The following is a 14,434-nucleotide window of genomic DNA, read 5'->3' on the forward strand; positions in this document are numbered from 1 at the left end:
CGGTCATTAGCCGCGTCCTGCCAGAGGAGGCCAGGGGAGGACCAGCGTCCCACGGGGGCGTGCTCTGGCAGGGAACTGGCGACAGAGGGGGACGAGAGTGGCGAGGCTCGTGAGCGGCGCGCACTGTCATCCGGACACTCTGTGTGCTCAGAGATGGAGGAGTGAGTTATTTCTTTAACCACATTAGGGTGCTGCCCGTCGTGGGACTTGCAGCGGGGTGGGGAAAACCAAGGATTATCCCCCGGCCCTCCACCGGGGGAAGGAGCGGCCCTGCTAACGTCTCCTGAAAAGAACTCTGCGCCATCTCTTAGCAGCCCGTCTCAGGAGCGCCGCTTGGCCTGGCGTTTAGCGGGGCACGGGGCGGGAGAGGGCTGTGGCGCCTTCCTGCGGCGTCCTCCACGACACGACCCAGATGGAGGCTGCTGCTGGGGCCGTGCGGGAGGGACGGGAGCCATAGGAGGGCGCCCTCGGCGGCGAGCAGACTGAGGCACCTGTGCCGACGGCTGAGTGGAGGCAGCAGCAGGCCGTCGGGGCAGGACGTGTTTGAGAGCCTCAGTCTGCTTCTGGGCGGTCGAGAACTGCTGGGCAAAGTCCTCAACCGCCCCGCCGAAGAGGCCAGCCTGGGATATGGGAGTGTCGAGGAACCGGGTTCGCTCGGCCTCACGCATATCGGCCAGGTTGAGCCGCAGATGTCTCTCCTGGACCACGCAAGTGGACATCACCTGACCCAGGGAGCGTGCGGTCACCTTCGTCGCTCGGAGAGCAAGGTCGGTGGCGGCACGCAGCTCATCAAAGAGCCCTGGGTCAGTCCTCTCCTCGTGCATGTCACGCAACAACTGGGCCTGGTAGACCTGGAGTGTCGCCATGGCATGCAGTGAGGAGGCCGCCAGCCCCGCAGCTCTATAGGCCTTCGCCACAAGGGTGGAGGAGAACCTACAGGCTTTGGAGGGGTGCTTTGGGTCACCGCGGGAAGAAGCACTCTGAGGACACAGTTGCATCGCAACAGAGCGTTCAACCTGGGGAACCCCAGTGCACCCTTTGGCGGCCGCCTGATCGAGAGGAGGCAAGGCGGAGGAGGTCGCCGAGCGATCACGGGAAGACAAGGGTGCCTTCCAGGACCTCGTGACCTCCTCATGCACATCCGGGAAAAAAGGCATTGGGGTCGCGCGCTGACGAGGATCAGCGGCGGCACCCAAAAACCAATCGTCCAGCCGCGAGCGCACTGGACCGGGTGGCGGGGACCACTCAAGACCAATGGCCGCGGCTGCCCGGGAAAGCATGGCCGTCATCTCGGGATCAGACTCGGGCAATGCTGGCACACCCGAAGGTGGCAGCACAGCCGAATCCTCACTTCCCAAGGACTCCTGCCCACCTTGTGATGCAGCGATCGACATCACATCTTCCTCTGGAGCGCCGAATGAGACCCGCGGCAAGTCAGAGGACTGTACAGCGGGCTCATTCAAAACGCTCGCGGGTTGCACGGCGCTAGAGGACGGTGTGGAGCGTGGAATTGTCGCCGCTTTGTTCCACACCGTAACCCTCAGGTCACCCTGGCCGCCAGCTGAAGTACCAGCTCTCGTGGAGCCAGTAGATCGGGGTGCGGATGAGGGGACTCTACCATGAAGGTCATTGAGTCTCGACCGCAACCGTGCGATGGGCATGTTCCCGCAATGGGAACATGACTCATCCACAAACGCTGCCTTAGCGTGCTCTACACCCAGACACACAAGACAGCGATTGTGCCCATCAGAGTCAGAAATGAGAAGACCGCAACCAGAAGTGCACGGGCGAGGCATCTTTAAAAAGACGTGCCGCGTGCAAGCTCTTTTAGAAAGGAGATTTCTCCACAAATGCTGAAGCGACCAGGGAGAGAACACACAAACACTGGCAAATCACTGCACAGATAAGCAGGGAATGTGCACTCGCTGGAACTCGCTGTCACACCAACACTTGGAGAGAGGCTCGTTCGAAGAGAAGAGATGAATCTCAGGATTGGCTGTGGAGTGAAGTACATCAACTTGGCTCCGAAGCGAAAACATATCTGCATGTTGCCAGCGCACTTCCTTATATACCCCCAGGGTGGGGCGGAGTTACGCTATGCAAATTCCGCAGACCCATGGCATTTCATTGCCATTGGCTCGTTTTATATACTCGAAGATGATAGGCTTTCTAAGCGAAACCCCATTCGTCGTCATCCGACGTAACTCGGAGTGACTACAAAAGGGAACAAGACTACCAATTCTGGAAAAGGATTCGGGCTTGCTGGGTTCATGTTGGTCTTCTGTAATGGAATACCAGACTCAGAAACAGGATAATCGCCAAACCCAAACAGAGCACACACTTCTTGGATGGTTGGAACGGGTTGAGAGTGGGTAAGTAGATCAGGTAAGGAGTTTGTTATCCACATTGGAGACCAGACGATGAGTGACTGAGAAGTGTGTGCTCTTATACTGTGGCTGATGAGGGACAGGAGCAGGTAAATAGAGTTCTGGTGAAAGTGGGAGCTGGGTGTTTGTGACGGAGGAGCCTTGTGACAATATTATTACAAAGTGCATTTTTTAAAAGTGATCAAGGACCAAATCAGTTTGATGTGTGAATGAATCATCCAGACCAGTTCTGTGAACCGAATCAACAGATCCATTGGATCCAGGAAAAGAGAAAAGAGAATAGAAACAATCAATGTTTGTGTATGTGTGTGCATTTTCCACTGAATATAGAAAGACTTACAGGGTTTGAAACTAGAGTGAGTAAATGATGACGGAAAATTAATTTTTGGATGAACTATCCCTTTAAATATCTAGAAAGGCCAAGTGTCTCAGTTTGTAAGCGGGTGGCTGGTGACTGTGCGATAAAGGTTAAATAATGCTTTCTGCAAAATAATACAAAACCTTGTTTAGACGTCAGCAAATCCACACACACACACACACACACACACACACACACACACACACACACACACACACACACTTTGTGTGTCTCCTTTCAGCATCCCTGATGCCGCTGAACACATTCATTCTGTCCAGTGTCAGCACTGTGCTCACTGCTTACGTTGAGAAATAAGAGACATCCTGTTCAGCTTTAAAACCCACAGCATCTGTTTCATTCACACGGATGAAAGATAAGTGTATTTACCACACAATGACGAGGTGTGGTGCCTTCATCACTGGACTAATCGAATCAGAAGAACACAATGAAAAAGTTCAATAAATTAAATTAAACATTTGGAATGATAGAGCTGAAATTTAGTACATTTAAATTATATTAACTACAGTTAATATAATTAAACACACTACAGTTATAATCAAGTACTTTACATGTGCTTTAGTGTGTTAATCGACATCAAAATAAGTGTACTTCTTTAAGAAACAACAATACAACAAAAGATTATAAGACATAATGATATAAAATGTACATTAAAGTAAAACTTTTAATTTGACATTTTAAGTGCACTTTTTATAAGTATAGTAAAGTGTACGCTGCACGTAGAGACAGGGCAGAATAGTGCGCATATGCAGATAAAAGTTTGCTTTCGCACCCAAAAGTTGCACAACCATTCATTGTTTGTTAAAGGAAAATTTTCCCAACACAGCTGGCAAGGATTTCAGGAAATATTGCACGGGAAACAGAGATCCAATTAGTTACCCAGATACAGAAGCCACAAGTGTAAAGCGCCATGATCCGATCAGCTTGAATGGATCACAGTGATGACATGGTAATGCAAGCGTATACACATAAAAGTGTCTTCAGTAACAGAAGAATATGTAAAAGTATGGTATTTGGGGGTAAAAGGCACCCCTGCTGTGGAGGTGAAAGACAATAATTAACATGATAATAAACAGCTGACTTACTTTCCATTTGTTGACATGATATGATTAGACTCAGATAGTAAATATCATATATTAAGTTGGGTGTCCACCTTAGAGATAATTACCATATTTATAATGAAACCATCATATTTAAAAAAAATATATATATGATATTTATCATATCATATTATAAAATGTTTCTTGTTACTACTGTAAAGCTTTATTAAATTATTATGGGATCTCATTCAGAGCTTTAAGAATCTTTACTTTTTAAAATTATTTTGTTTCTGTACTTTTAACATATATTTTTATATTAACATTTTAATGACAGTATATTTTTTGAAAAAAAATAATTATTTTATTTATCCAAATAAACAGAAAATAGTACAAGCTTTGCTAAAGTTATTGTCTTGAACAAATATTCATTTAGACATTATTTAAAACTAGCTAAGGTGTTTGCATAAATACTGTGTGTTGTTTGCCCTGTGCTGGTTTTGCCCCGTGTGTCTGTGGGGTAAACAGACCCCTTGCCAGCTGTCACATTTGTACTGCATATAAAGGCATGAAGATAAAGGTTCAAACAGTATTTAATAATATCCACAGGGTAAATTCCACACAAACACAACCATACGTAAATGAGATGGGACTAGGGTGAACTGAAAACACAGGACTTAAATACACAGACAAATGAGGTGATTAACGATAACACAGCTGACAGTGATGACACATCAAATGAGTGACTATGAGGACAAACTAGTGGCGGGAAATGGTGCAACTGAGTCCAAAACAGGTTTACATGCAACCAAATAATCCGTTAGTAATCGGATTCAAAGCTTAATCGGACTGAAAAGCCTTCATGTAAACACCTTAATCGATCCGATTGAGCTCGATCCAAATTAAATTTTGATCGAAAGGGGTGGTTTATTCATTTCCATTGTGCAGTCCTTTCAGTTTTGGTTTTCAATCCGATCGAGAGGACATGTAAACACTTGATCGGATTGAAAACCAAAACTGAAAGGACTGCACAATGGAAATGAATGTGCATGTGCAATGACATAGAAATAGCATAATGACGTAAGAACGAGCTGCTAGCTGATGAATAAAGTGTCATATAAACGAGTGTTCCGTCAATCTAAAATCCTCCTTTCACTGTGTTTTTTACTGCGTGAAAAATATAAGCAGCATGGCACAATGGTTCATATGCTCATTGTCTCCAAATTATGACCAGAAATGGATAAATATTAAATCTGCTGTTTAAAACAGATAAAGAACCAATGTAGGAGAATAGTTATTATGCGTAGACAGCAGGAAACTCTGTATATTCGTGCAGTGAGCCCATGTAAAAAAATCTACTCTGATTTGAAGCTTGTGACATATAAACGCGCACATCAACCCGATCACGTTTAGCGTTCATGTAAACACTACGTTCGGATTCAGCAATCGGAATGAATTCAGTCCGATTGAAACAAAAGTTGTGCATGTAAACGTAGCCACTGTGACATCACCTCATACATTTATACGATTAAAAAAATACATATTTTCACACAAAATCTGTTGCTCCATTAATGTTCAATACAAACATATATATTTGTCTGCAATCATACACTATGGGAATAGTGAAAAGCTTTTGAATAGTGAAAAACATTTCTCACACCGCCGTACCCTACTTTAAAGATCTGAAGTGCACTGCAAGTGCACATTCAATACAATGAAGCACACTTCGTTTCCACAAGGATATGACAAATAACAACACAGCGACTGTCAGTGTGAACAGGGTTAAATAGCAAAGACTGCATTAGCAAGCACCACTAATAACCATTACCCTATTATACTGTGGTGTCACTTTGATAAGATTACATACAGTATGATACTGTATTTACAGTGCATGGTACTCCAAAAGTACTTTGAATAAAGAATACCATGGTAATAACTATTTTTTGAAGACAAAAAAGTTCCAATGACTCTGTCCTTATAATATGGTACAGTATATTCACACGTTTCACACGTGCCGCACATCATACTCCCGGTGTCACTTGAGCTCCTGTACACCGAGCGGCGGCTCAGGGGTTTCAGTTGATTAATGACTCTGCCATAAGAGAACTGCTTCCGTGTTTATAAAGACTTCATTGTTACTGAAGGTCAACATTAATGAGACTCTTTATTTCTTTTTCATGATAGCGTGGCGTGGTTGACCACACTACCTCAGCCCAGAACAAATGATGACAAGGGCAAGTGACGTTAACACTAACTATTCAGCTTTACGCAGACATTCATGAACACTCAACCCACTCACAGATCTCCAATGACAGCAACATTACATAAGCACACGGTTTGTGTCGTCAGTGCAAAGCTACACTTTAAAGTACAACGATATATCACTGCAATCTCCTCAACTGCATGCACTAAAGTACATTACACTCTCTAACACCTTATTAGATTTCTCTGCACAGAGATAAAATAATCTGTTAATGGGGAAATAATAAGTAAGAGTGTCCATGATTAAAGCAAACATATTTTTAGAGTCCCCCTGTGGTGAAAATCCAGCTTTTAATGTTGTTTATGTGTCTATGTGGAGTTTTTAATATGCTTTAAGACAAACCATGTGTAAATTCATAAGTCGACAGCATTGCTGAGTATTTTCTCCTTAAAACTGCAGTGAACTAGCCTGACGTCGTCATACTCAGATTCTAGTCAGAATGTGAGTCTGATACTGGTCCATTGAGCTTTGATTATGGGGCGTGTTTCAACCGAACCAGGAAAGAAAATGCCTCTGCACTCAATTGGATAGACCTACAACCAATCAGAGCAACGGAGTAAGTTTTCATTTATGTTTCCGATCGACAAATGCCTTGATCGCGGTTCTCTTTTCCTCTTTTAAAATGAATGTGCTGTCGATATCTTCTATAACAGACGCGATGGCGGAATTTACACATGATGTTTCATAAACAAAGTTCGGGAGGAGCACGTTCACATGATCAATCCAATCAACTTGTCATCAAACACAATGTCTACACTATCAGCATCAGAGGAAGCATATTATTCACTCTGTCAACTCACCAAACATTCCTTGACAGTTTTCAGCATCCCTCCCTCCACTCACTCTCGGCTTGTCCTTCCACAGCCAGGAATACGGGGGGAGTACTTTGGGTTCGGGCCGAATAGCGACCCCGAGCCCGAGCCCGAGCCCTCTCCTCAGACAGCACGCCAAATATGCATTTATTCTATCTGACTTATTTGTAAGCATGAACTCGTGAAATCTCAATTCTCCAGCGGCAGTCATTTGAATTCAACACAAGCGCTCGTTGGTGACGTGGATGATTATGTTACCGTTGCTCATCTGTCCATCATCGCATAAAGCCCGCCCCTGACAATTTGATTGGTCCGAACAATTTTTGTTCGGGCATAATAGCTCCTCAACGGATCGAGTCCAGACCGAACTTCCCGACCTAAACATTTTGTGGGCGGGGCTAAGTTCGGCTGGCAACCAGGCTAGCAGTGAACCAAAGACAGTCTCAAAAACACAGTTTGAAATCGCTGGTGTTTCTGACGTCACAAACTACCTTGTAACCAATCAGATCAACGTGTGATCGTCAACCAGTGGATCTCTGAGCTGAGTGAGTGAGTGGAGGCGGGGCTCATTTGCATATTCATAGAACTGCGTATACTAAATGAGGCAAGTGTATAGAGTTACATTTAACCTATTTTAAGACATAAAGAAGGAAAAAATGTTTAAATATGTCATTTTTGTGATCAAAGATGAGTTTTAAGGGATACAATTATTGACTACAGGGGGACTTTAAGTTCATAAATAAGTATAAACAACTAACTTTGACTTTTCATAACAGGGTCAAATTATCTGAAGATTTTAGAGACTTAATGTTTCACACCGGAGGATCGTTTTAGTTCCTAGAATTATTGGCAGAAGATCCCGCTTTTTGACATGAACTGGGAATGATCTTAGTTATAGGAACACCTTTAGGCGGGCTAAATTTGCTACTTCAGAGTAGGGTCTAACCCAGCACAATAGGAACTGACATAAGTGCACGCTGATTGGCCGAAACACCGGCACCCGACAATGTTTAAAAAGCGATAGACGGACCGGCGACAAAGTCCAGGCACTTCAAAGCCTTTATACTATGGAGTCGCTGCCGTTCTTGAATGCCTCACTTAAATGACGTCGCTGTCGATCGGCTTACGACACTTTAGAGGTTCTGCTGCCGGTTCCTATAACTACCCAGAGCAAATGCACCTTTATTGACCATTGTGAATTTCAGATTTTTTACCTGTTATGGCTTGTTCAAACCAAGAACGATGACTATAAAACAACTATAATGGTAACTATATTAATGTCCACACCAACTGACGATAACGTTCATTATAAGCGTTCGCTGCTGTTTTGTCGTCTGCCACCTTAAATGCTGGCGCTGTTTAAAGCAGGATGGATTCTGATTGGCTGTCAATGTTTTTATTGTACTGTATAGCTGTGGATTCCCGTAGAATTAGAATGATTATTAACTTTCTCCAGCACCAGGATTTTTGATCATTTTCACAAAAGTGTCATGGCCCCCAGAATATTTTGTTGTATGAATATCTGAGCATGCAATGTATCAAAAGAAAGAACAGAACCTCTGCTTTTAAACAAACATTTTATTCTAGCTTAATGCATTCTTTTATAAACACTTGAATGTGGGCATTCATTTTAAGTTTCATTAAAAATAGCAACATTTTGAGCAAAAAGCTGAGAAAATTGCATTTTGTCAAAGACTACACAGATTCAGAGCGATGATGAAAACACAGATGGAGCAGATCGAGTCCATCAACACCCACAAAGCTTCACAGTCCTATAGCTCGTCCTGGCTCGACATTTCACTCAGTAACATTAGGGAGTTTTGATTTATATGCTGTTTAATGTTGATGATCGTGTTATTTTACATATGCTTCTGATTAGATATCGCTTGTTTCTGCTTCTTCTTCGCCTCAAGCGTCTGTGTTTTGATCAGGAGATTCAGTACTCTTCCAGAAGATGTGTAATAGCGCCCCCTATCATATAACAGTATAAACACGGAAAGACGGAAATGTCCATCGAACATTATAGTTATCATCATTGCTTTAAACGTAGCTTTAGTCGTTTAGTTCATTCAGTTATCTCAGTTATCTATCCTTAAGTGCTCAATCACTACTAGCTTTCAGCCTGGCCTGAGAGACGACCCCTGACCTGCTGTATCGCCCTGAAAATCCTCAAGAAAAACATGTCCACTTGTTTGCATGTAACATTCAGACATTCAGAGTAGGAAATTAAACCTTCCCACGTGAAGTCAAATGTTTCTAGAAGCGTGACAAGAGCAGAAGAGAGTAGTAAACGTATTGTGTAGTGTAAGTTTCAGTGTGTCCAGTGTTGTGTGTTACCCAGCGTGTGCATGCGGTACCTTTTCGTCGTCTTCGGTGAACAGCGCTCCATTGGGACTCTTGTTGATGGCCTGCGTGACCCCGATGACCTCTCCATCACTGTTGTGGATGGGCATGCACAGCAGAGACTTGGTTTTATATCCCGTGAGTTTATCAATCTCATCACTGAAGCGATGGTCCTGTAACGAGGACAAGAGACAGTCTTACTCTTACTCTTGACATTTATAATAACTGTACAGAGAAGCCAGACTAATTAAAAGTGAAGTGTGTCATTGCTTTGTGACTATCGGCACTAAACAGAACTGCAAAAATATACAGAAGTGACAGAAAACTACTTATGTAGTTCTCTTCCTTATATTACACTATCTGCCTTTTTATTATTATGATTTTGAAAGTCTTTTCTGCTCACCAACGCTGCATTTAATATTAGTAATATTGTGAAATATTATTACAATTTAAAATAGCTGTTTTCTATGTGAATATATAGTAAAATGTAGTTTATTCCTGTGATCAAAGCTGAATTTTCAGCATCATTACTCCAGTCTTCAGTGTCACATGATCCTTCAGAAATCAGTCTAATATGATGATTTGCTGCTCAATTATTTTAAAAAAAAGTGAAAAAAGTTTTTGATGCCTAATATTTTTACATTTTATTACACAGTTTATTGCATCTTTGCTGAATAAAAGTTAATTTCTTTACTTTTTTAAAAAAAAAATCTTACCCCAGATTTTGCAGTTTTCAACATTGATAATAATCATAAATGTTTCTTGAGCATCAAATCATCATATCAGCATGATTTCTGAAGGATCATGTGACACTGAAGACTGGAGTAATGATGCTGAAAATTCAGCTTTGATCACAGGAATTAAAATACATTTTGCATTATATTCACATAGAAAACAGTTCTTTTAAATATAATATTGTATATAAATATACAATATTAGCGATTTTACTGTATTTTTGATCAAATAAGTGCAGCAAAAGAGACTTTACATTAAATAAAGCTTAACATATTAATGTTCAAATCCAGTATACAGAAATATCATGAATCATATTACACTATTATTCATATTCTGAAGTGCATAATATAAGTATCTACACTTAATGCTGTTAATGACTTATTAATGAAAGTTATTAATAAAAGTGTTACTATTTCAATTATTTTGACTGAATAATGTTCTTGCTGCACGGTTGATGTCTGAAGCGTCTCTGAATCGCTGAGTTTACTGGTATAAATAATGCAGTTTTAATGATCTGCTCTGCTTGCTAAATGAAAAGGCAAACGCAGATTGACAGACTAATTAGAGAACGGCGAGCTGACATCATCATCATCAGAGTATCAGGAGTAAATCTGTAGAACAGAGCGGAGGAAGTTTGTCTGAGCTGATCGATTCGGTGATCAATACTCAGATACTCTCACACACCTCATTATTTCACTAAGGCCTTTTATGGATCTCGGGTAATAATCAAAGCAAAACGTCGTTCACAGTAAAATACTCTCCTGTCTGTGCTGCAAGTCATTATCCGTATGGGAAAATCTCAAGTGAGTGACCTAGTCAAAAAATGCTAATGCTTTCCTAACCCTAATTCAGTTTCTATTAGGCTCAAATGAGAAGCAAGAATCAAAGGATAAAACGTCTCCCGTCCCGGTGCTCAGCTGGTTCAGTGCCCAAACTCCTCTAAAAACCTTTCATTTCCAGAGGAAACCACCCTGGGCTGATTTTTTAATCGAGTATTTTTTAAACTGATTATGCATAGTGAGTTTAGAATGTTTAGAATGAAATTAGAATGTCAGAATGTCTTCTTGATTCTTATTTTTATTTTCTCCCATTAGGATTGATTCCAAATTATAATACATTCCATTAGCAATTCTGTGCACATAAATGATTTTTTAACAATCATTTTATTCCTGTTTCACCTGTAATGCATTAAGATTGTTTGCTGTTTCCCCATCTCAGTCAAATTCTATCTGATCAGTAATTATGTATATGGGAAACCAACAGATGCGAAGATTCCTAAATCATAATTCACAACAATTGTAACAAAAGTTATTTGACTCTTACTTTGGTCCCTTTACAATTGCTCAACACTGTGATGTTCGTCATAATTTGGAACAATTGTATAATAGAATTTCCAGTGGGATGTTGGGTGTTTTTACCACTAAAGTGAAATTACCGTCACCTTACATTTCTTAATGTATTATAAATGTGCATTACTGTTACATTTGTTCCAAATTATGGCAGAACTTCCATGTTTTGGAATTGATGGACTAGAAACTGCTTCGCCTGATATGCATTGGGAATGTTGAGTTTCACCATAAATAAATGTCTCAGTAAAATACTTTCCATGTCTATCTTAATAATTATTCATATGTGAAAATGTAATGTGAATGGATATAGTCAAACACCTGAAGATTTTCTAATCCCAAAGGAATTTCTGGTAACACTTTACAATAAGGTTCATTAGTTAACATTAGTTAATGTATTAACATGAACTAAAAATGAGCAATATGTGTTGGCTTTGTTAATGTTACAGCAAAGAACCCAGCTGTTCATTGTTTGTTCATGTTAGTTCACAGTGCATTAACTAATGTTAACAAATACAACCTTTGATTTTAATAATGTATTAGTAAATGTTGAAATTAATATTAACTAAGACTGATAAATGCTGTAGAAGAATTGTTTATTTTTAGTTCATGTTAACTAATGAACCTTATTGTAAAGTGTTACCGAATTTCTTTCATTATTTGGAAACAATCCTAAAGCATCCCAAAGGGCTCTAAGAAATCATTCTGGAGGAATACGAATTTTACTTCATCCAGTAGCATCTCCTTTGACTGTTACTTTGATCCCTTTATAACTGTGGTTCCAAAGTATTACAGAAGTCCCACACATCCTTAGGGACAAGCTTGCTTTCATTCCTGCTTTCACCTGATATGCATCGGGAATGTTGACGGTCTCCCCATGCTCTGCCACATAACCAATGATGCCCTTTCCCCAGGGCACCTGCACCTCATCCGAGTTCCTCAGAGAGGGCAACACTGTGGTCCCAGCATGCACGTCGAAGAACTTGGACACCAGGGTCTTTTTATTGGCCGGTCCCTCCACCAGGAACAGGGAGCATCGGTCAGCATCCACCATGATGCACACAAACACCAGGATCTTATAGCTCAGACTGGTCAAATCCAGGTCGTTGGAGATGTCTTTGACCAGCTCCAGGAAAAACTCCCTCTCGTTGTGCTCTTTCAGGTAGTATTTGTAGTCCACTGCGGTGTAGGGGTACTGAGGGATGTTGACCCGGGACTCCAGGAGCGCGGAGAGTATGTGCGCGGTGGTCGGCGGAAGGGAACTCGCTTTACGCAGAAGCGCGCGCCTCCTCATGCTGGTGAGCGGCTCCTGCGCTCGCGAGTTTACGTGTTCATCATAAGTCCTGTTGGCATTGATGGCTTTAGACCTTGCGAATGTTTTCCTTAGCTCTTTCTGCGAGGCTCGTCTCTGAATGCCGTCTCCTCTGCTCGCCCAGCTGTCTTTCCCGCAAGCGCTCGCTGCTTTATCCGCGTGCGCGCCGCTGGAGTTCGCCGGAGCTTTAGTCGCGTGATGGTTCTTCTGCCACTTTTCCACCACACTCGCCTTGCCTTTTCTGTTTAAATAGTCCTCTAATAATTCCGGGTGCGCGTCTAGAAAACTTTCCACATCGGAGAACACCATATTTGCCCCTGCCATCGCTGCCGCTATACGGTCATCTGCGAATAAAATGAGACGGACTCGTGTTTTGAGTCATTTATCTGTGTGAGTGCAGAGCTCAACGAATCATTCGCAAACTTAAAACAACAGATTCTCCGAGAGAAGAGGGGCCGTGGTCCTCGTAAGTTCAGCTTTGGTTCATGATGTTGTGAATGATGTCGCATCTGATGCTGAATGACCCGCTCGCGTTCATTCTAAAGCAGCGCCAGTGAGGATGATGCGACAGCTGACGTCACGACCACGCATTCCTCCCGTCATCCTCTCCCGAGTCTCTTCATAACTGGGTGTTTCATTAGAAGGATGCTCATTTTAGGTGACAATGGGAAACGCAGTCTTAAAGGCTTTTCATAACTCTCGTGATTGTTGTCAATATTTATTTCGCTTAAATATAATTTCAAACCTCCAAAGATAGCAGTTTGCTGTGCTGTATACATTATCTGTTAAATTATACTACTAATTCCCTTTCTAAGGAATTCCCGGTGTAAAGTTGTTGCTCCACCGACCTCTAGTGGACAAATTGAGTCATGCAGCTCTCCAAACACATGAGCACTAGTGTTATAATACATTTTTGACTATTTTTCAAATAAAAGATTTCCTTTATCATGAATCGATAAACTTTTGCTTAAAAACAATGAAAAACGCCCTAATTCCTCTAAGTTTAAAAAAGGTCACCCCAGATATAAAATTGGAAAAATAACAAATGTCACTGATTATAAGTAGGATATAGCACTTTCTAAAAATTTGTAGAACTGTTGAGAACTTTCTGGATTTTTTTTTAGAACTGTTTTTGTAGAACAATCCAAATCTTGGTATGCATATCTCATTACCCAACGATGTTAAAAATGACCCAACATGTTTGAAAAATAACCCAACATAATAACCCAATATGTGTAACCCAATTGTTGGGTTAAAAAACAACCCAACGTTTTTTACTGTGAAGAGATGGAAAGAGAGAGAGAGAGAGAGAGAGAGAGAGAGAGAGAGAGAGAGAGCTTTATGAGCAAACAACTCAACTTGATACTTTTTGATATTTGTTCCAGTAGCAATCTATAATGTCACACAATAAAAGTGATGCTATATTTTAATGATAACAAGGCCATATGGACCAATAATCTAGTGAGATTTCATCAATCACATAGAAGAAGAGGAAATGTGCCTTCAGAAGAATCATAATGTTTTATAGTGTTTGTGTGTGTTTTGGTGCGTCTTAATAGATAATTATATATTCTAGTAGCCTGCACCACTAGATGGAGACATTTCTACTACATTGGGCTTTGTTTGGCCAGATCCAAAAGAATAATACTAGTTTAATTTTACACATGATGTGCTGATATAGTGATATTTCATGTCTTTTTTCCCAATTCCATTTTCTTTCTGGATTCTGTTTTAAAGGTTAAATAAAATGTTAATCAAAAAGCAAGTCTAATCAGCTGAATTCATAAAATCTAAACTAAATTTAATAATTGAACATTTTTATG

At 41.3% G+C, this 14,434-nt stretch overlaps 1 protein-coding gene across 1 annotated transcript in view; it reads right to left on the reverse strand.

The window, feature by feature from the left end:
- The window catches only part of pde11a (phosphodiesterase 11a), a 95,615-nt gene extending 82,522 nt beyond the window's left edge, over window positions 1-13,093 (reverse strand). The window contains exons 1-2 of the mRNA XM_079880566.1: window positions 12,144-13,093; window positions 9,233-9,391 (exon numbers count right to left, since the gene is read on the reverse strand). Coding sequence (XP_079736692.1) covers window positions 9,233-9,391; window positions 12,144-12,935 — 951 coding nt within the window. The 5' untranslated portion in view covers window positions 12,936-13,093. The remainder of the gene's footprint in view (window positions 1-9,232; window positions 9,392-12,143) is intronic.
- Window positions 13,094-14,434: the final 1,341 nt, after the last annotated feature.

Source organism: Squalius cephalus, assembly GCF_949319135.1.
Source record: "Squalius cephalus genome assembly, chromosome: 9".
NCBI lineage: Eukaryota > Metazoa > Chordata > Actinopteri > Cypriniformes > Leuciscidae > Squalius > Squalius cephalus.